At 40.1% G+C, this 21596-nt stretch overlaps 2 protein-coding genes across 2 annotated transcripts in view; one reads left to right on the forward strand and one right to left on the reverse strand.

Annotated features, from left to right (window-relative positions):
* The window catches only part of si:dkey-91m11.5 (PH_BCR_vertebrate and RhoGAP_Bcr domain-containing protein), a 35051-nt gene extending 26325 nt beyond the window's left edge, over positions 1-8726 (reverse strand). The window contains exon 1 of the mRNA XM_041998999.1: positions 6571-8726. Within this exon, the coding sequence (XP_041854933.1) occupies positions 6571-7921 (1351 nt within the window). The 5' untranslated portion in view covers positions 7922-8726. The remainder of the gene's footprint in view (positions 1-6570) is intronic.
* A 528-nt stretch (positions 8727-9254) lies between these two features.
* ift81 (intraflagellar transport 81 homolog) lies at positions 9255-21596 on the forward strand. Its single transcript, XM_042000574.1, has 18 exons — positions 9255-9671; positions 9762-9865; positions 10137-10317; positions 10402-10491; positions 10679-10744; positions 11044-11154; positions 11540-11624; positions 12239-12402; positions 12500-12595; positions 12803-12949; positions 16784-16933; positions 17925-18053; positions 18605-18694; positions 19350-19436; positions 19543-19614; positions 19806-19891; positions 20125-20170; positions 20790-21596. Exons 1-18 carry the CDS (start codon positions 9528-9530, stop codon positions 20970-20972), a joined length of 2031 nt encoding a protein of 676 aa, XP_041856508.1. The 5' UTR covers positions 9255-9527; the 3' UTR covers positions 20973-21596.

A 21596-nucleotide genomic window follows, 5' to 3' on the forward strand; every position in this document is an offset into this window, starting at 1 on the left:
AGTACAGAGCTGTTCTGTACTGGGATGCCTGAGTACAGTCAAGCCAAGAACGGACGCGAGCTGACATCAGTTCGAGGAACATCCATCACCGATCTATATTATATCTATATTTTACTCCAATTTTACTTCTATCAAGTCTAACAAAGGGGAAAACTGCGATGTGTCTGACTATTAAGTTGTACCAAATCACTCATTCTCAGAATTAGACGTATACACCGTGATTTCCCTCCCCAGCTGTCATGGTGGTCTATTTAGACCAATGAAATTAGGTGTTACACAGTAACCAATAACCGTAATCCTTCTCTGAGAACTTCCCAGGACATCCACTCTTAGGCAGATTAGCAACTGTCTTATTGTTTTCTTCACTGTGAATTACACCAAATTGTTTGGTAATGACCCTTCCCAGATTGATAAGCAACAGGTACTTTGCTAAGATCATTGATGTTTTTTCTCCTCTGCAACAAACACTTGAATACTTCAAAGCTACAAAATGACAAAGCATCTGCTTATACATATAGACGTGCTCACATTGGTTGATTATCAGTAAAACAAGTGTATTTAATTAGCAGCACCTGGTTGCTACACTTTATTTATATGGAAGCAGGAAGGGTTTTTCCACACAATGCTTCTGTGCTTTGACTCTACTTTTGTTAAACAAATAATAACATTGTGTAATATGTCAGGTTGAAGTTCATTTGACGTTTTATTTACCTAATTTTATGACCTGATAGGAACCAGACATTTTTTAAAATAAGTCCTGATATGTAAAACCTTAGAATTAAACGCAGTGTTGTGTCTTTTTATACCGACTGTACCTGAAGCTTTGTTTAGAGAGCAGAGCAGACACAATTTCTATCCTTTCAGAATGATGAGATTAAATTTAGGCCCCACTTCCCAAAAGTAAAAACCAAACAGCAAAAAGTTTGGCTGACTGAGACCAGCTGGAACAAGAAAAGCAGCATCTATAGTTATGTAATTTGCCACTGGGAAAACAGAATATTGTTGCCTCGTGTGACAAAGACACAATCAGAGCCAGCTCATTGCTCCCTGCTGAGAACATATTGACCGTCCACACAGAAACCAGTCAGCTGATGGACAGAATTTAGATTATGAGCTCCCAGAAATAAATACCCTGGCAAATGTTTGATTGATCCTGCTCAGTAATGGATGGAACTGAAATTCAAGCATCCATAATTTCCCTTAGAGAAAAAATATCCAGTGAAGGACAACCTTTATGCTGCCTCTCTAATGGTTGTATAGATCTGGAGGGAAAAGTTGCACCTACAGAAGGAAAGCAGCAGACGAGGCCAAAGTGAGATGTTATAAATTTGGCACCACTTTATGGCTCCAGCTAATGGATTCTCCTCCGGACTGTGCCGTCACCAGGGAGACAGCAGTGGGAGGGAGGGCCAGCAGAAGGGAGCTGATTGATGGGTGATGGCTTCTCAGACCCCTGATGTGGAGATCCCATCCTGCAGCTCTTTAATTTTCATTTTCAATTTTTCAATCATTTATCTTTACTGATACCAGATCTTCACATTGCAAAGGTTTGGCTTTGATGTCACTGTCCATCTCAGCAGACCATATAAACCATGTTCAAGAGACTCTTATCCATAATAGTGATCTTTGAGTGAAACAGTTTAGACTGGACAGGTACAAACACGGTATGTAATTGTGCTAGATAAAAGGAAAAACTAGGAGAACTTGAGGAAGAGTCCTCTCAATTTTAACCCAAAGTAGGAATGAAAGCTTTCATACAGGATATCAGTAAACATCGGAATGCTGAACAGAATGATAATCTCTGTACATGTGTACTCACATGCGTTAAAATTCTCTATTCCCTCTCACATGTCTTAACTAAATAAATGGGGCATCTGTTATTCTGAATTCAGACGCCATCTGTGTTTTGGCAAACTGTAACAATGTTAGCCAATAAAACATCACATCCTGGCTCATGTGAAGTGTTTGATGAAACTGAAAAGCCCTTTAAACCACAGGGCTGCTGAGGGCAGAGAGGCCCACCAGCTCTTGATTCTGCTCTGCTGTAGGGCAGCCTGAAATTAGTGGGAGTCATTGAGCAGGGTAGGTCAGAAACAGGCACCCAGCCCTGTACACCTACTAATCAGTGCATATTGAAATAGCTCAGGGTGGCCAGACTTCAGCTTGTAATGTGCCCTGTAACAGAGGAAAGGACAGCCCGGTAATTGTTCCAATCTGGCTAAATAAACAGACAATGGAGCACAGGCATGTTCTGGTTATACAGAAATTAGCCTCACAGAAGCAAAGAGAATCATTATCCTTCTTTATCATTATTATTATTGAGTGTTTATAAGGATCAGCTTTGTTTTTTTTTTTATTGCAAACACTAACACAACTGAATCGACTTAACAATCAACACGACTCAGAAATATATGCAGTGACAAGAAAAAATTAAAAATCCAAGTGACCTCTTGTTTCACTGAAAAATTCATCTGCATGTCTGAACAGGATTAAATATTAGTGAATGGTGCTCACCTGATGTGTTTAAATGTGATTGGCTCAGTCATAATCTGCCTGGAAACAGACTTTACAGAACATTTACATTTAATGAGATGCAAATGCTACTAGTCTGTCTAGTCTGTCTGAGAATGACTCAAAACTGTCTCATATTTAAAATTTCCCTTAAAAAAATCAAATAACTTCTTATTTAGTTGTTGGTTTTTTTATTTTCCTGTAACTGTGTGACGGAAATACCCACTGGTGAAGTCATAACGATATCATCAGGGTTATCTTGACTTGTTTGGAACAAAAAAAGCTTGTGTTGTGGAAGTGGAGACACATGGGAATCTACCCAGAAGAGCTGGTCTAATTAAACAAAATGACTGAACTCAACTACCAACAAGTTGGTGAATCAAAGCCTTCATTCCCTCAATTAGTTTGGAACAAAACGTTACCCCAAAACAAACTCTTATGGACGATGACACAACAAGCTCCACGGGTCAGGCTGCTGAGAGAGAGGTGAACTCATACAACACTTAACATTTCATTAGCCATTTCCCTCCACACCCCACAAGCAGCTGAGACATTCCATAAACACTTGGCCTGCCAGCCAGCAGCACAGAGGGCCCTTTGAGTGGGACCAGGGAGGGGAGCTGAGACTGCAGGTCCAGAGGGCTGAGGCTGAGCACGAGGGAGGATCACCGAGCCGAGGGAGGCCCAAGGCTTCATGAACATGCCAAAGATGTTTGTTCTGTTAAAGTCTATCTATTGAGACATATATGACAGTAAAGAGTGGGGCTAACAGGCAAATTTTGAAAGAAAAATTTCTAAACCTGCATTTTTATTCTGACGGGCATGAACACAAAAGCCATTCATGGCTTTTGCTGTGAGAGCAGCTGGCGATGCCTGGCCTGGTGTACTGATGGCTTGCCAGCTTTTGAGCTCTTTACCCAATACAGTGCAAAGCAGAACAGGTGTCTCACTTTCACACACATTTATACACACATGCACAGAGACAAATTTGGCCACCTTAAGCACTGCCCTCATTTCCTCTTGTACATTTACTTTAGGAAAAGGGAGAGGCTGAATTCTTTAGCATCCTTGACCACTAAACCTCAGATGTCGATATCCAGGTACAATGACGGGCCTGTCTGGGCTACCACGAAGGACCTCAAATATTCATGAGTCTGCAATAAACCGGGAAGGTGGTCAAACATTGGTGTGACTCCTGCTGAGGCAGCAAGTCGTGCCAACCTCTGCTCTGAGGCCGAGACATTCAGGCAGACTCCAGTCACCTTTCAGGGAGACGCTTCCTATTAATGTCACAGCTGTCCCAGACAGACTCGTCTATGTGGAGAAACTGTGCTGCAGACAGACAGAGGAAGGCTCGGCTAAATGCATCCTAAAAGAAAATCTCCTGCTTTTTTGCTAGGATTATGATTAAACTAATGGGAGATTTATTATTCCCTTTTGGATGCGCTTTTTCGTTTTTACACTACAACACATTAACCACAACACGGTCAAAATGCCTGGACCCTTCCTCAGCTACAGCAGAAAGCCAGCAGAGCCACAGGCATGTCAGTGTCATGATGATAATTAATTATGGCAAAATAAACCCATCAGAGACTTGGCCTCCTTAAAGGTCCACAGCTAATCAGTAGCGCTATTCACAGTCAGGGTTGACAATTGACCCAGATAACCAAAAACTAGGAGACAATACACATTATTCCACTTTTAGAAAAAAAAAAAGTCCACTGAGATGCATCAATTTTAGACTGGCCATGTTATAGAGATGCAGCAGTGAAGCAGCAGGATAAGCAGTTAGGACATGTAGATAAGGAGACGTTTGTTTCCCAGGCAGATACAGACTGCCATGATGCCAACCACACAACACCAAGTGACGTCAGATCTGTCTTCTGCAGCATTCATAGCTTTCATCATAAAGTATAAATATAAACAACAGATCTTGCAATGGAAAAAAAATAGGGGTAGTCTCTGACATGTTTATTGTACTGTGCTCTTTATAATAGTGGCTCAGTTGTATCTATCTGGAGCACAAATTGTCTTTACAACACTGAAATTAGGCTTTCTTTACTGGGCTGGTTTAATAGATTTCAGCTAACACCACAGCTTTAAATGCAACCCAACAAAACTTTCCAAATGCTCCAAAAAAACATTAGAAAAACCCATCACAAACCACAAAAAAAGAGCAGTGATTGCAAAAAACTTGCCATAAACTGGCTCCCAGCCTGAAGCCTAATCCATCAGTGTACACAGTAATGTTATTACAACATCAAAAAAAAAAAAAAAAATCTAGACTCCTGATAATCCACAAAGCAAGGTCCACATGAGGCAGCTGTGCCATTATGTCAGCAACAAGCCTCTGAACAAAAGCTGAGCCTCAGGCTGCGAGGCAGGGTGAGTTAAGCAGAGGGTGTCAAACAGACGAGGGTGCATTAAAACCGGAAACTTCACAGATTTAACACGTAACACACAAGTTGATTCGCGACAGGATGAACTTCTCTGGCTGTGAAAGTAGCAGCAAAAAGCTGTCACAAGTCAAAGTTTCCTACTGTACATGTCAGGATAACAGAGTAGCCTCCTGAGATGTGTTTGCCAGTTATGGCTAGTGAGCGGACTTTGACATTTTTTTGTTTTATTTCTGCCTGACCATGCCAAAGAGACGTCCCAAGAGTGTGTTTGCAGTAGTCAGTGACCAGTGGCACAGTGAAGTAACACAGATCTAAAGGATTTCAACATTACAGTCATCCGAACAGCACGCAGGCTTTCACTTCATGCTGATTATGTCACAGGCTATCTACTTGTTTGTCACATGTTTTGTGTCAAAAAGCTTTAGACCAGATCATTTATATAACAAGGGGGAAAAAATCCAACACTGCTCATCTGCTTAATGTGATCCTCAGATGATAACACTTATTTTGGGGAAGAAGCAGACAATTCTGCACCTCCAATATGATCTGCTGTCAAAATTTGGCCTCAACCAGCTACAATTATATGTCCTTGTGTGTCACTCATTTTGATAAACATTCACGCAGGAGGGAACACTTGTTCCCACCTCTCCATCTGTCCTTGAAGCTAGCCAGTTACCCAAACCCCTCTCCTTATCCCACTTAACATTGTTATATTGTTACCGTGTCAATACTGATGCTGAATGAGTGATTCTTCTATTGTGTTCACCCATCACAACAGGAAACATTGATGGCAGGCGTTTTGATTGGAAGCCGCGTGACACACTTTAAGCCTCTCAATCCTCTTTTTTTTTCATTTGAGCAAGTTGTCAGGGCTTTTTCCAACCCACCTCGTGTAACAAAGGGCCTCCCTAAATTTATCACGCTAGACAAACCCCTTTAAGTTAATTACTCAGCACCAAGGACAACAACACTGATGTGTGCTGACACGAAAACACTTGGGGAGAACAGGGTTGGGCGGCCAGGAAGCCTGAGGCACCCGACATCTCAGTCAGAGCATCTCCCTGAGAGTAATAGAGCTCAGTGGGCAAAAAGCAGAAGGGGGTGAAAAGGAGAGGGCATGCTTGTTTACAAAGAGTAAAAAAAAAACAGTTCCTAAAGAGATGCAAAAAGCACTGGGTTAACGTGAGAGATTAGTGTATGTGCAACGCTTCTTGTCCATCAAACCCCCTGATGGGAGCTGATCGTGCTAGGGAAGAGTTAACATTTACTCTGTACACAATAAGAATGAGGGCCGGAAGGAGTTATCAAACCTGGCCTCCTTTTTTTTCCTGCAGGGTGCTTTCATCTGACTAACTCTCTTGCCTTCAGTTAAAACAGCTAAAACTTAACTTCTTAAAACCTGTTTTAAAAATAGGTTAAATCCAGAAAGCATTTTAAGATAGATTTAGCACACCAGGTCAAAAAACTGGGACATCATTAAAGAGATTGCAGGTATATTTTACACATCAGTGACTCATTCAGGATCAAGGCCAGCACGTGCAGAAATATTTCATCTAGTGATTAGATAAGATCATCACTTTACACCCACCAGCCCCACTTTAGTGCTTTTGATCCTGAAGAAGAAAGGGTTAAAGAGCATGTGTGTTTTGCAACAACCTACCCAGATCTCCTTGAACACTGTTGTCATGTGAGGTCCTGCTGGATGTGGTTGAGTCTCCATCACTGGGCCACATCTGGCCCGATTTACGGACTCCAAGGATGGGGGCCTCCGAGACCATGCCCTGCTGCTTCAGACATTTGTGTGAAAGTGGTGTAGGTGGGCTCCCGCTGTCAAGGGACTGCTGGGAGGGTGAGCGGCTTTTCTCCCTGAACATATGATAGGTGGTGGGGCTGGGCGACACGTGGCTGGACTGACCTGAGGAGAAGTCCTCCTCACTGGATGTCAGATTCTCATTTGAGCTGCAGTCTGGTGTATAGCCTCCTCCTAGATCATCAAAGCTCCCAGGAGAGTAGGAGCGCCTTGGCCAGGTGTGGTGCGCATCCTCCTCTATGCTGCGGTTTCTTATGTGGATGACTCGAGTGTCCCCTTCAGCCATCATTCCTCCAACATATACACTGGTGTAAGGCTGACACTCCACTGGCTGCTTCTCAGACTTTTCCCCGCTGGACCTCATCCCACCATCTTTTAACATATGAGAGTTGACTTCAGCATCATCATTTGACTCATTGTAGCTGCAGTTCCCTTCAGTGGATCTGGCTCTCTGAACAGCCTTGCTGATGTCCCCTGTGGCAGCTGACAGGTTCCCTGGCAGGGAATGTAGGGACCTCTTTTTCTCCATCTGCATTGCCTGACATCCCAGGGTGCTGATCTTGTCTGAGACCTCCCTGTCATTGACTCTGACCAGTCCTCGCTCATGGTGGTACTCCATATTGACATAGAAGGGTTTCTCCTGACTGCCTATCACTGACAACCCCTTACCATCACCGGCTGTGTGAGAGTTGACTCTTCTGATGCGCTCAAAGTTGGATCTCAGAGCTGCCACCGAGCCAGTCCCCAGTGGGAAATCAGGAGGCTCAGAATCATGGCGGACAGGTGACATCCCTCCTTTCTGTTTGGCAGGGCATGAACCATCAAGCTCTGCCTCTGGGTGTAGTTTACACCTTGCCGTCTTGCCAGGAAGCCTTGGTTGCTGCTCCTCTGCTGGTGCTTCATCTGCATGAGACCTTCGGCTGTCTGGACCACTGGGCATGTCTCCATCATTTGACTGGGACATCCGTTTAAATCCCCATCTCTGTCCATCATAAGATTTTCTCTCTTTTGCCAGCAGAGTCTGCAGGTAGATCATGCGAAAACGCTCCTTGTTTACTTCTTTCTCCAAGTGCCTGATAGATGACTTACATTTGTCCAGCTCCTGTTCAATGTCCCCTAATGATTTCAGCTCCATGCTAGGCGGATCAGACTCAGGGAACTGGGCTCTCCATGCCTCCACAAACCCTAGTGGTTCAACCATTGTCAACACCTTGGCATGAACTGTTTAATCCTCTAACAACATGAACACACAGATTCCTACAGCATCTACTAAACTAGATTGTTTACAACTTACAGCTTCCATAGCTAAAACACATAAATGAAATAGTTTCTAAATGAGGCTCCTGTTTCAGGAGAAAACTCGTTTGTATTTTACTCACAAGCTCAAAAAAGACTAATCCTACAGTGGCAACGACAAGTCCAATCTATATCCCCTTTAAGAAAGACCAAAAATCTAACTTTATCCTTATTTTCGTGTCCGATCCAGTTTGTTGATCGTCTGTTCTCTGGAGATCCTCTGCCTTCCTCTGTGTTTGGTGTCAGACTGACTAGCAGCCCTCTGGTGTTTTGGCTCTCTGTCAGTCGCAGCAGAAAGAGGAGGGGCTACACGGATGAAATTTAGATTTATACGCTCCATACAACATAAAATGACAAGGTTGGTTTGTTATAATAATGCAACTTCTAGTCGAAAACTGTGACTATGTAGAGATGATAACGCCAAAAAGAAATCCATGCAGACATATAAAAATGGCATTAAAACGTATGGTTTTAATGGACATAGGTGGCGCTTTCAAAGGAAAAACTAAATGCGACGAAAATGACCAATTTTTCTTCTCATTAAAGTCCTTAAAATTAAGTGGGCTTTCAGAACAACTACCCTTTACTTATATAGTCTTGATTATTTCAACACTTATTAGAAACAAACTAATCTTTTCCTCTTTCCCATCCAGCTGCTGACATGTTGGTTAACGACGCACACTTGACTCAGAAACTCTGTCTAATCCTTTCAAAGTTCATTTTGCCAGTCTCGCCTGGCTCGTGAAGGTGTCGCCACCTGACGGTTTTGGTAAAATTGACCGAGTGGTGCGTTCAAAGACAAACCGGACATCCTATATTTTTCTGGAATTGGTTCAATTTAAATGTATTTAATTTAATTTCTTTATACTATTTTGAATATTTCTGGTACTATACGTTTAGAAAACTCTTTTTTTTTTCTTGAGCGATGGTTTGTAATGCAGCTGTTCCAGTTTTTCCCCGTCATGCTGGTTAAATATTCAATTTTGGGATTAAAAAATAAAGATATTTTATAAGTCTATAATAGCATTACGTTTTTAAATGTCAGATACTGAACGCGGCTTGAATGAAGGAGTTTATTATTATTATTATTATTATTATTATTATTATTATTATTATTATTATTATTAATATTATTATTATTATTATTATTACCCGGATGACCATTGTGCGAGGTTAAAAACAAACTTTAAAAAAAAAACTTGAAATCATCACCAAAGCTACTTCCTGTTAGCAACCGAGTCATGACGCTTTTACGGTTTCTATGGGGTTGTTAACAGTCATACCTTTTTCTAGTCAGCTGAATGCGTATCTGCGAAAGTGGTGAATACATTTATTGAAAAAGACCAGAAATGCATTTTCATCATTTATGAATAGTTGGTTCTCGACCAAAAAGCTTTTACAGGTTATTTTAACGGACTAGCAAGCTCCGACAGTAAGCTTATTCGCGTTAGCGTTAGCTGGCTAATCTAACGTCTACAGCACGCAGAGTAAAAGGAGAACAAATTTCCAAGATGAGCGAACAACTGAAATTTATAGTAGAACAACTTAACAAGGATCCATTCAAGAAAAAATTTAACCTCATCACGTTTGACTCGCTGGAACCGATGCAGCTACTGCAAATTTTAAATGATGTTCTGGCCGAAATAGACCCAAAGGTAAACACTTAGTTTCAGCAATTGGTGTACTAGTGTCAGTGCTAAAAGTGGTGTACGTTTAACGTTATGTTTTGTTTTTGTTTTTTTAAGCAAGTCATAGACATCCGTGAAGAAATGCCTGAGCAAACTGTAAAGAGAATGTGCTCTCTGCTGGGGATGTTAAAATATAAACCTCCGGGTAACCTCTCTGATGTGTAAGTATTATCCATTTCAGATACCCCCAATGTAGTTGGTTAAGGACATGTCAAGATCTCTCGTCTTGATATTTATTTGCTTTTTACACAATTATACACTTTTGAAATGATTCACTATTAAGATTCATGTTTGTGCTCAAAGTATCTTCACAACGATCACAGAGATAATGCCTTGTTATTCTATTCTGTCATTGAGTGTGTGATTGATCCACATGTTTGCCTGATTTTTTCTGCAGTTTGCATATGCTTTTCTGTTTTTAATCCTTGGCAGAAGCAGCTTTAGACAGGGCCTGGTTACTGGTAGCAAACCTGTGGTTCACCCTATCCTCCACTGGCTGCTGCAGAAGGTCCCTGAACTGAAGAAGAGAGCTTACCTGGCCCGTTTTCTGGTGAAGCTTGAAGTGCCTGCAGATTTTTTGCTGGACGACGTCATTGGTGACACCTATCATCAGGTAGTGAAGATACAATTGCTATTTTCTCTAATTTTCACTTTGTTGGTGCTGCTAATTTCTTTAATACATAATACATGTTTACAGTATGAAGAGCTTGTGGAAGGATTTAAAACATATCATAAGGAGTGTGAACAGCTGAGGACTTCAGGCTTCTCCACAGCAGAGATCAGGAGGGTATAAACACCCAATTACATAAAAGTTACTAATATAAAAAATTAATAATGTCAAGTTTTCATAAATAAGACTGTTGCATAGCACACATTCTTTTTTTTCAGTGATCTTTCTGTAATCCATGTAGATCTAATAGGACACATTTTTATGCTGAACTGATAAGAAACACGGCCCTTATCTGTATTAACAGGACATTAGTGCCATGGAAGAAGAAAAAGATCAGCTATTCAAACGTGTGGAGAGGCTCAAGAAGAGGGTAAGGTTTTCTCTTGTAATGCCCAAAAAGCTTTAGGATTCACCTATAATAAAAAAGTGAGCTGTGTCATATATTTTCAGCTCTTATTAGACCTAGCAGGCACATGACAAGCTCCGAAGCCCTCCAACAAGGCTGACAAGTGTTGAGGTCCTGATTTTATAGGATTTACTTGTAGGCCCTGTCAAAAGGTGAAACCTAACTCTGTCAGAGGGGCTTGCTTATTTCTGCCGACCATATGATAGCCAGACATCAATCATCATCATCATCGTCGTCATCAATTTAACTTGTTGATCCACTAGGTGGAGTCACTGCCCAACCATCAGCGAATGTTAGATCAGGCCAAACAGCTGCGGGTTGAGAAGGAGAGAGAAGAGTCACTGACTCATCAGAAGCAAGACCAGAAGAATCAGGTAAATGATTGTTTAAGGTTTATCTCTGATCTTTTTTCCTTTGTTTTTTATGTAAGAAAAAAGTATCATCTACTATTCTAGGTGTTGTTTTTCTCACTTTATTGACCCGCTATGGATTAAATTTATTATTTTCGTGCAGCAAATTTTCCAGAGATGCTTAGAAACATTTTTTTTAACAAAAAACAAAGCAGAAAACCAAAAAAAACCATCCTTTTAATACTTTCATTGTGACTGGAAATTTAAATGTTTAAAAGTGATAATTTGATCTCTGGCTCTACAAAACTTGATAGGCACTGTCACTTAATAGGCTAAATCAAATGTTTTTGTTCAGCGTTGTTAATTTACCCATGCTATTTGCACTAGTCATTGTTTTTCATTTGTTTAGCTTTTCCAGGCAGAACAAAAACTTCTGAGGTCACAGCAACAGTTAAAGGACTTGCGACAAGCATCAGCTGATGCCAGCCCAGAGAGTGAGTGGTCCTGTCCTGCTGCTGTCTCTGCAGGCCCCAGCTAGATGAGATGTTCAAGGGCACTGTACAGTGCGAGGAGGGTGGGGTGGGAGGCCTCAATGCTGATAGGCATTCATATGTTGAGATCCTCTAATTATACTGATCTTTGATGTGCTATAATAGAGCTTATGTAGTGTTGAAATAGTCTCCTTTTGTTCCTAATTGTTATTGGCTTCTTTAGCCAGAGAAGAGATTTACACATTTGCAGTGTCTAAAATGACCCATGTAATGCAGACGAGGTTGAGCTAAAGTAACTTCGCACAATACCTGCATGTGCAGTTTCCAAGTGTCAGGAAAAGCTAATTGGGATTCTTGTTTAATATCAGTATATTTTTTGCAAGCATTAGTAGTTTCCATCATATTTTTTGTTTGGCATATATACAGTTTGTCAAGTTCTGCTTGCTTTAGGGCATCAAAGATGTGACATTTCTTGAGAAGAATAGTAAACTCCAATCTGTGAATGAGAATGTCTTATAGTGGTGAATACTGGTTGCAGCAGCTTCAGAGGTCAGTGTGATCTTTTAAGCAGCTGATTATTTAAACCAGTATTCACCATTATAATCTCTCTCATTTAGGCATAATGAAGAGACTTGAAGAAGAAATCAAGATAAACTCCTACATGGTCTCTGAGAAACTACCCAAAGAGCTGGAGGGTATGAGGCGTACAGTGCAGTACCTGCAGAAGGTGGCATCAGAGCCTGCTATGGGCCAGGCTGATCTCCAGGACCTGGAGGACAAGGTGAGGATCAGGATGTAGTATGATGTATTTTACCCTCATACACTGCAAGGCTCTCATGTGTTCAATTTTTCATGTTCTTTACTGTGTTTTCTCACAGATAAAAGAAGTGGATTCTCAGATAAACCAGCTGATTGAGCAAAGGATGATGAGAAATGATCCAATAGATGACAAACTCACACTTTATAGGCAACAGGTGCTATCTTAAGTCCATATCTTGAATGTTTTTAATCTCTTTTATATTTTATCTTGTACAGATTGGACCCTGTAGGCACTGATTGTAATGTTAACGGTTATTACATATCTCTTAACTCTCTTTACATTGTGTGTTGTTATAAAAAGAAACCTGTAGCATAAACCCTAGTGTCATGTCTGTATGTCTAATGCAACATGATGTTTACAGGCCTCCATTATCACTCGAAAGAAGGAATCAAAGGCAGAGGAGCTTCAGGAGGCGAGGGAGAAGCTGGCTGCTGCAGAGAAGGAGCTGAAGCAAAGGACCAGCCAGACACAAACCTTACATGGGGAAGAGGTCATAAGTGGAGACGAGGTACACTGTTGGTTGCCATGTTCACACAGCATTGCAGTCACTAAATAGCAGTTTTTTTGGGTCTTAGCAATATTACTTTTATAGCCAGGGTTGGTTTTTAGATTGTTTTAGATTTGGTTTTACAGTGTTTTATCTCAGTGTTTCCCCACACCACTAGACCCCAGAATTCATGACAGCGTTTCCTTGGTCCTTTTAACTTGCTTTTACCCTCTGTGATGTGTGTGTGTTTGATGGGAAGGGGTGTGGGGTGGGCTTGCTGCTCTTGAGTTGGGGTTCTGGGGGATTTTACTCTCTGTAAAGCACCTTGAGTTGCTATTTTTATGTATGAAAGGTGCTATATAAATAAAGTTTGATTTGATTTGATTTCAGTTTCTTTAAAGTAGCACTATGTAACTTTCTGACCACAGAGATGGACTACAAAACTTTTACAAATTTTCTCAGTGATGCGCCTCCGGTTGACGCTAATTCTGCACCCATCTTGCATCCTACCTGTACAGTGAGCTCTGCGGCCAGTAAAAGACAGTCTTGTCTTGACTCTCGTCTTATCTCTTGCTCTGTTCTTTTCTTTTCCTCTCTTCCTCTCATAATGTCTTGTGTTTCTTTGTTGAATCAGTCACGGTGTGCATTCAAAACGGTTGGTGTGTTTACGTCTGCTTTCTGTAATGTGCAGTTTCTCTGCCTCAGCATTGGCTCCAAAAATGTACACAGTAGATGTCACTGTGCTATCAAGCAAGTCAGGAATGTGAAGTTTTAAGGTCAGAAAGTTACATCTTTAAAAATATGTGTTTCTCCGTCAGACTTTCTCCATCGTTGGGGGGTGCCTCACTGATAAAATCTGCCAAAATTCAGTAGTGCTCCTAAAGGTGTATACTATAACTTTGGTCTTTAAACTTTATTACCACAATGGGGCGAAGGTATTGTTTGCCTTTCAGGAGCTACACCATTGTTTTAGTTACTGTGCTTTTTACATCTATTTATATCTGTTAACTACTAGTTTATTAATTTACTACTGCTAACACCATCTACATCTACGCTCTTCTCTTCTGGTAGCTTGAAGGCCAGACTACACACTTCACTAATTCCCATCCCATCTAGTGGTACAAAATACAGGAAAATTCAGACGTCCCCTTAAGTTTCCTGTACCTTTGTCTTATACGTTTAGTACATAGGTGTTCTTTAAGTAAAATCATAGATATTACTTTTTAAATTCTTTTCTTAGCTGTAATTGAATTATTTGATGTTTTTTATATTTTGTTCTGCAAAGAGCACATTGAAAGCGGCGTTTAGCTTAATTAGCTTTACGTCTAACAATGTTACTGTCAGCAACAGGAAGAGAAAAGGACTCCACATGATTCTCTTCTTTATCTGAAAGATAACCACTAACATCACCTATAAACTCCAGCTTTATCCAAGTGCACTCTAAAAGATTAGCAAACCACCGAAAACTCAAGAGGCTATTTCTGTTCTTATCCAAACACAGACGGGCTCACTGTCTAATGTTACTTATCCCTTTTCCCTACTCTCCCCCACATTCCCATGTAAGCCATAAATAGAACACAAAAAAAGAGAATATCCAGATCAAGGAACTGTACTGGACAAACTTCCTGAGTGTAGGCCCTTTTCTTTATAGTTACTGTAATCAATCTATTTAATTCAAGTCAACTGGACATATTAAGCAGACTTGAGCCACAGAAACGTTTTTCTTTATTTATATCTTATGACGAGGATGTACTCCCCCCCGGCCCCTATCAGATACATGTCACATTGATGAGTAGAACTGAGCTCTTAACACTGCAAAGAAACTTAAACATCATGTTCCACAGAAGTCAGAAAGCCTGAGGCATTTGCTGCACATACATTAAGCTTAAAGCTACAGATCACATTGTTAACAGTTCTGGGTTATCAGAGAGATGCTGATGAATGTGGGTGGTGCTGTGACTGTGTGAACCTTTAGGGTTATAGATTTTTATAGACCCAGTATTTGACACTTGTAAACGTCTGCGAGATGAGACGTGGGTTTTCTGCAGAGGCAGAAGAGTCACATTGTGTCTAAGAGAAGCAAAGCCAAAGCACACACAAGATGGACAACTTCTTGAAGCCTCTTCAGCCTCTGATTTTTTTTCTTTAAACATTACATTTACACACAAAAACAGGCAAAAGAAACATAAAACTAACATTTTCAATGTTGTGGGCAAAATTTAGACACAAAATAGCAGTGGAAAAATGATTTCCAACATGTTTATTCTCCACAGGAAGCGCCAAGAAAACAATTATTTTAGCTATACACTTGGGGAAGACTTGCAAAATGTTCTTTGTGACGGGAAGAAATGTTATCAGATGTTGTGGAAAATGTGGTTCCTATTTTTAGGTACTCGCAATAACACGCAAGCTCACGAGTTCAACCACTTTTAATGTTTTACAATTATGCCAGTACATTACCATTAAATTGAAACCCTTTAAGTCTGACTTAAATTATGAGATGGAGCTGTTTGTACAGACAAAGAGGCTCTTGAGACTTTACATGAATGAAATTAGTGGAAAATGTTTAGTCAAACTCAGCTTATCAGACTCCTGCGTAGTTTTGGGCCATCAGCCACGGTGGAGATGATCACTTTATCAAAGGTATTTTCCATTCTGACCATTATGTGTCATCACATGCCACCCACCAACTGCAGGGTTTCTCTAAGGAGCTTAATTACATCCTCTTGCCATTGGTTGGCTGGTATTATGAAATTCTTGTCAAGCAGCCTCATCATCGGTTTAAATTTAGTCTTCATTTAGTCAATACACTTATCGCAAGTTGGAGGAACTTTTTTTGTCATAAATGGAAGAGCCTAAAAATTGGTAATTTGCAGTATTCTGTTTTAAGTCTCATATTGCATCTCACACATAGATTCTTTAGTAATTTGCTGCTGTGATGATGACTTTTCTGTGTGATAGTTTATATGATTGATGTCCAGTTTAACTGCACTTGTTTTGGGTCTGCTGTATTGTTTGCTCACTCACTCACTCACTCACTCACTCACTCACTCACTCACTCACTCACTCACTCACTCACACACACACACACACACTCTCTCTCTCTCTCTCTCTCTCTCTCTCTCTCTCTCTCTCTCTCTCTCTCTCTCTCTATCAAGCTTCAGGGTTCCCCCAAAGGACATGGAGCACATTCTGCATTTTCTGGGGCTGTTCTCTCGTGTCCATGTTCATTTATAGCTGCTCTTTATTGTGGAGGAGTTTCAACATGTCCCAGCAGACATCAGGGTGGGCAGTGACTGAACATTCACTCGAAGCACTTATTCTGTCAGATGAAGCGGTTTGCGACACGTAGCTGGCTGTGAATCTGGAAGGATCAAGTGACTGTTTCAGATCATGTCGTGGCCCTCGGGTCCCTCTGCTGCAGCCACCGCGGTTCTTTAATCCCTTCCCTCCGCTGTCTCAACCCATTGTCTTCTCTCATAGCCTTTCATAGTATCTCAGCTGTTCCGGACACCATGATGTCAAATTTAGACTGAGCTTGACGGCATTTTCCAGGAAGCTTTTGCAGTGAATTTTTTATAACAAAAACTCCTGTAATTAAGTTATTTTGTACTAACAACATATGCGTCAAAGGGAAGTTTTTTTGTAATGAGTAATGGATAAATTTGTGATTTGTGATGATTTATAAGAACAGTCTTATGATAATATACATATAATCCATATAATTTCTTACATCAATATTTGCTAATATAGCTGAAAGACTTCTAAATGTTATTATTTTATCATCTTAAGGGTCATTTTAAGTGCTTTTTTATCTCATGATTCTCTTTAAATTTGTGTCTTTGCTCTTTAAAGCTGAAACGTTTAGTGGCGAAGCTGCGCAGCAAGGGAACTGCATACAAGAAGAAACGTCAGGAAATTGCTGAGTTGAAAGCAGAGTATGGAGTCCTGCAGCGAACGGAGGAGATCCTCAAACAGAGACACGAGACTGTCCAACAGAGACTGGTAACTCAGCCAACTCCTGAAATTTTGTGCAAGACGAGCAGTTTCAACAAATGTGTTATTCATAGTGATACAGAGGAAGGACTGGGATCTATATGATGCTTATATGTTAAGTGGTTTGAAATCAGTACAGACCATCAGGAAAAGTTGAAATCATATGTGCAAATTATCTTTTGTGATTTTTCTTGGGCTTTAATGCTGCATTGTTTAATCAGCTGACTTTAACAAGTGTTACTTGAGCAATAGGATTAAAAAAAAAGAAGAAGAATCATCTTTTTAATAATTTCTTCAGTTCCTGTATGGACCAGAGAAGCCCTCCTCACTGCTCTTACTGCCCTCACTGCTCTCTATTACTGTGACTGTTCTGTCCACTCTGAACTCAAAGTGCCCTTCCAAACGTGCTGTTTTCACGTGATCTTCATTCACAGCTCATTTTAACAGTGAAGCGATACAAGCTTCCAGGAAATGGCTTCAAACCTTTGTGAGGGCCAGTCACCTGACTTGTTGATAGGTTGACTGACGCAGACTGAGCTGCTATTTCTGATGGCAGCATCTGCTGCTCCTTCTCTCTCTGCATCCCACACTCGGATTTGTTAGAGCAACGACAGTTTTCCCTCTGATCACATGTCTAGCTGACAGCGTCTCCTCTCCTTTTATAGGTGCCTATTCTTTGAACTGCGTAGATCTGCAATTGTTTCTTTTGCACCCAATTAAATAATGGGTGATCCACTAATGTAATCCAATATGATGTTCTTTCCATAGTTTAATTTATTTATTTATTCTTTTCTTTTGTAAGATTTTAAGCTTTGAATTTAAAGTGTTTTAAAGCATTTAATCAGCGGCAGCACTAAAATAAGAATGATAATAACGCAGATTTGGGTTGTCACATCATAACTTTTTCCAAGTTCAGAAGGTGGCAGAGTAACATGAATGAGTTAGTTTTGTAAGAATCTTTTTGAAAATGATATGCAACTGTACCTACTGTTTTTTACAGCAAATTGTGGAAGCTGAAAAGGGCATCTCTGGATACAGTGACACTCAAGAGGAGCTGGAGAGGGTGTCCGCCATCAAGAGCGAGCTAGACGAGAAGAAGGGCCGCACTTTGGATGACATGTCTGAAATGGTGAATGAATCAAAACTCATGAACCATTAATAAGGATGCACAAAATTTGATGAAATTTCAGACTAGATCCAGTCTAGTTTAAGAAAACAGGGCTACTTCCTTATGGTCACAATACAGTGTATTATTTTCATGGTGGATATTTTACTTGTCACATCAAGAAAAAGAAATTTTCGTCAAGAGATGCACCACCACGGTGAATTATCATGCAGAAAAACAGGATTCATCTTAAGTTGAATGCAGCCATCGTAATCATCAAGCCCTAGACGCCTCTTACCACAGTCACTGGTTCAACAGCTTGTTAAAATCTGGAAGTTCTTATTTTTACCTGCTGACTAATTGTTTCAGAAAAGCAAATTATTGAGTAATTCCATAACTTTTCCATAACCAGAATGCTCATGTTAAGTAAAATAGGTTTGTAAATTTTCCCTACAAAATTAAACAGCTTGACATCCACTAAGTGGTGGTGATTTAAAGGCATCGTCTTTATTTAAGATTTCTCTTCTTTTGTCTAGTTGTAAACTATTGTGGGTTATTGTGACTTTGTCATACAGGTGAAGAAGTTGAACTCGATGATAGTGGAGAAGAAATCAGCTCTTGCACCAATTATAAAAGAGCTGAGGTCACTGAGACAGCGGCGTGAGGTGAGTGAAAAAGACTTCAACTTCACAATGTAAAAAAACTAACCAGCTAACCTCATTTAAAGGAAAACCAGTATCCAGCTGTCACAACAAGATAGCACTGTTCCCATTTCACCCGCAAATCAGCAATGTAAGAATCCAGACATAAAGCGAATAATAAAAATGTACTCTAGACTGACACTGACAGAATTCTAACTGATGTAAAAAGGATATAATTAATTTATACACCAAAGGAGGAGAAATATAATGAAACAGAATCTGTCATAAATGTGAAAGGAAATACTGTGATGTGCCTGCAAACAAGTAGGGACTTAACCTGTATTGTGTGCTATCCTGGACAAGGTCCATTAGGAATAAATTACCAAGTCCATAAATAAAGTACACAATGGGAAAGCCCCCCCACATCGCCGTGCTGAAGCCGAGGATTACATTTTCCTACACATGTTCCCAGAATCACTCTTCCAACTTACTGGGTAATGTCCGCTGACGAGGAGCTGCAACAGGAAGACATAAATAGATAGTTTTAAGAGCCTCTTGGAAGTTAAACTGACAAACTACCAGCTGTGATATTATGCTGACGTGAAACGGTGCTATTCTATGTTTCTGGCTCAGTATAATAATGGAGTTTGTACAATGTTTGCAATCATTGTTCTAACAGGAGCTAAATCAAGAGTATGATGAAAAGAAGACACGATATGAAAGCTGTGCTGCTGGTTTGGAGAGCAACAGATCTAAATTGGAGCAGGTATTGAGTTCTTATACTCATTTATATTTAATATAGTTAACAATTTGTATGTCACATGCATATATTGTCTATTTTTGCTTAGCTATTCGGTGTATTTAATTCTTAGGAGGTAAAGGCATTGAGGGAGGAGATAGCGCAGAAGGAAAACCAATACCATTACATCAACTCTATGTCAGAGGCAAGTACTTTTATGAGATGCTTGCAAATTGCTTTTTTTTAGCTGCATTTGGTGTATTACCATATTTTCCCAGTCACATTATGCTTAATCAGAATTTATCACACATTATCCACAGCTGCAGAATTTTCATAAGCAACCTGCTATTCCACAAACACCCACTGCAACCATAAACTCTGTCTTTGCATCTGCAGATAATTGAGATGCAAATTCAGCGGGCAGCTGAAGAGATGAAGGCCTACGTGTCGTCTGATCCACAGGAGCGGAAGAAGGCCATCAGGTGAGCCCGCAAAGCCGGGCCAGCCAGCTGATCACAAGTTGAATAAACCTTCTTACTTTAGGAAGCTCTTATTACAACATAGTCAGTTAATCTGCTGCCACTCTAGTCGTTCATACATTACAGACAGCTGTCAGAAACTTGTTACCACACCCTGTGAAACCACACCTTTACTTAAAAACACAGGTTGAGAAATGGCTTTGACTTACTGTATACTTCTTTTTGCTTGTTTGTAGGGAAGTGTACATGAAGAACATTGCAGAACAGGAGTTACTTGGCAAGGTGAGCAAACTGCGTTAAATTGCTGCTCAATAGATCCAGTGCATCAATACTTGGAAATATTCCCGTTTTCTATCAAGAACATGATCTGACGACTGATAGATTCTCCAGTGAAGTTTACCTGAACCGTACAGAGCTTTCGATGAACGTTACATTTATCGCTTTTAATCAGGCTCATGTAGCAGCAACAATTCATTTAGCAAATACTTGAACAACAAAAAATGCAAACAGATTAATAATATACATATAAAAATTTACATCAAAGCACCATAAAACTGAAGCAAAATGGCAAAGAAGAGGACATTTTCTAGTAGATTTTCCCCACTGGAAGCTTCACTAATGGACATGTTTTAGTAGAAGTGAGAATAAATTAAGATATGCAGAAACTAACCAGTAAATACTTTAAAAAATCTTTTGAATATCATAATGAAACAGAAGTGCTTTTTATTTTTGTCTGTCCAGATTTTTTGAAAAATTTTCTCTTGTAAATCACTTTGGTGTGATAATATTTTAATTTCTCTCTAGCGATACTTTATGTTTGACCTGTCTGCTGTTTGTATTGATTCGTAACAAAGAGATAATGTGTGGATTTCTCCTACAAACCTCTCTATGTGGAGTCCAGAAGTTACGTGAGGAACAGAAGATGGTGAGAGAGAACCACAGTGCAAACATGGAGCAGATGAAGATGTGGCGTGACCTGGAGGAGCTGATGGAGTGCAAAAAGAAATGTTTCATAAAGGCACAGAACAAAGTTTCTATAGGTCAAATCATTCAGGAGGGAGGAGAGGACAGGCTGGTGCTGTGAGGACATGTCCGAGCACGATGAACTGCTGGTTCCCTACCGCGCCCACACCAAATTAATGTTCTTTGTTTTTCTGCAACACATCCAGACCTTTTAGTAGCTTATCAAACATTTTAATTATTATTAGAAACTAGTACTATATATAGAGTTTTTGTTATTTTGTTTTGTTCAAGGGGTTTACATTTTTCCTCTGAGTTTTCTGTTATGTGACTGTTAAGTTTTACAGACAGTTTATCTTTGGTGAGAACCAGACCACTAACTGTGCAATGACCACAACTCAAAGAACACATGTTTCAGGATATGTTGAAGGACACAAGTTTACACTTTGGTTGTCCACAGGAGGATCCTTCTTACACATCTTTAAGAATATGCTTTCAATTAGCATCCAACGATAACAGCATACAAAGTGGTGCACTTGAGATGTTGCTATGAGCATCTATTTTTGGAAATGTCAAGCATGACCTTGGACAGAGACTGGAAGTTCAATTCACCAGTACATCCACTACTTTGAACTTATTTCTCTGCTTGCTGAATTCTGTAGTTGATTTGTGTTTTAAGATATTGCTGATATTCATGACTGGTTATTTTGATGGTGTATGAATTTCTATTACATGTATTTTACATGCA

This window comes from Melanotaenia boesemani, chromosome 11 (assembly GCF_017639745.1).
Source record: "Melanotaenia boesemani isolate fMelBoe1 chromosome 11, fMelBoe1.pri, whole genome shotgun sequence".
Classification (NCBI taxonomy): Eukaryota; Metazoa; Chordata; class Actinopteri; order Atheriniformes; family Melanotaeniidae; genus Melanotaenia; species Melanotaenia boesemani.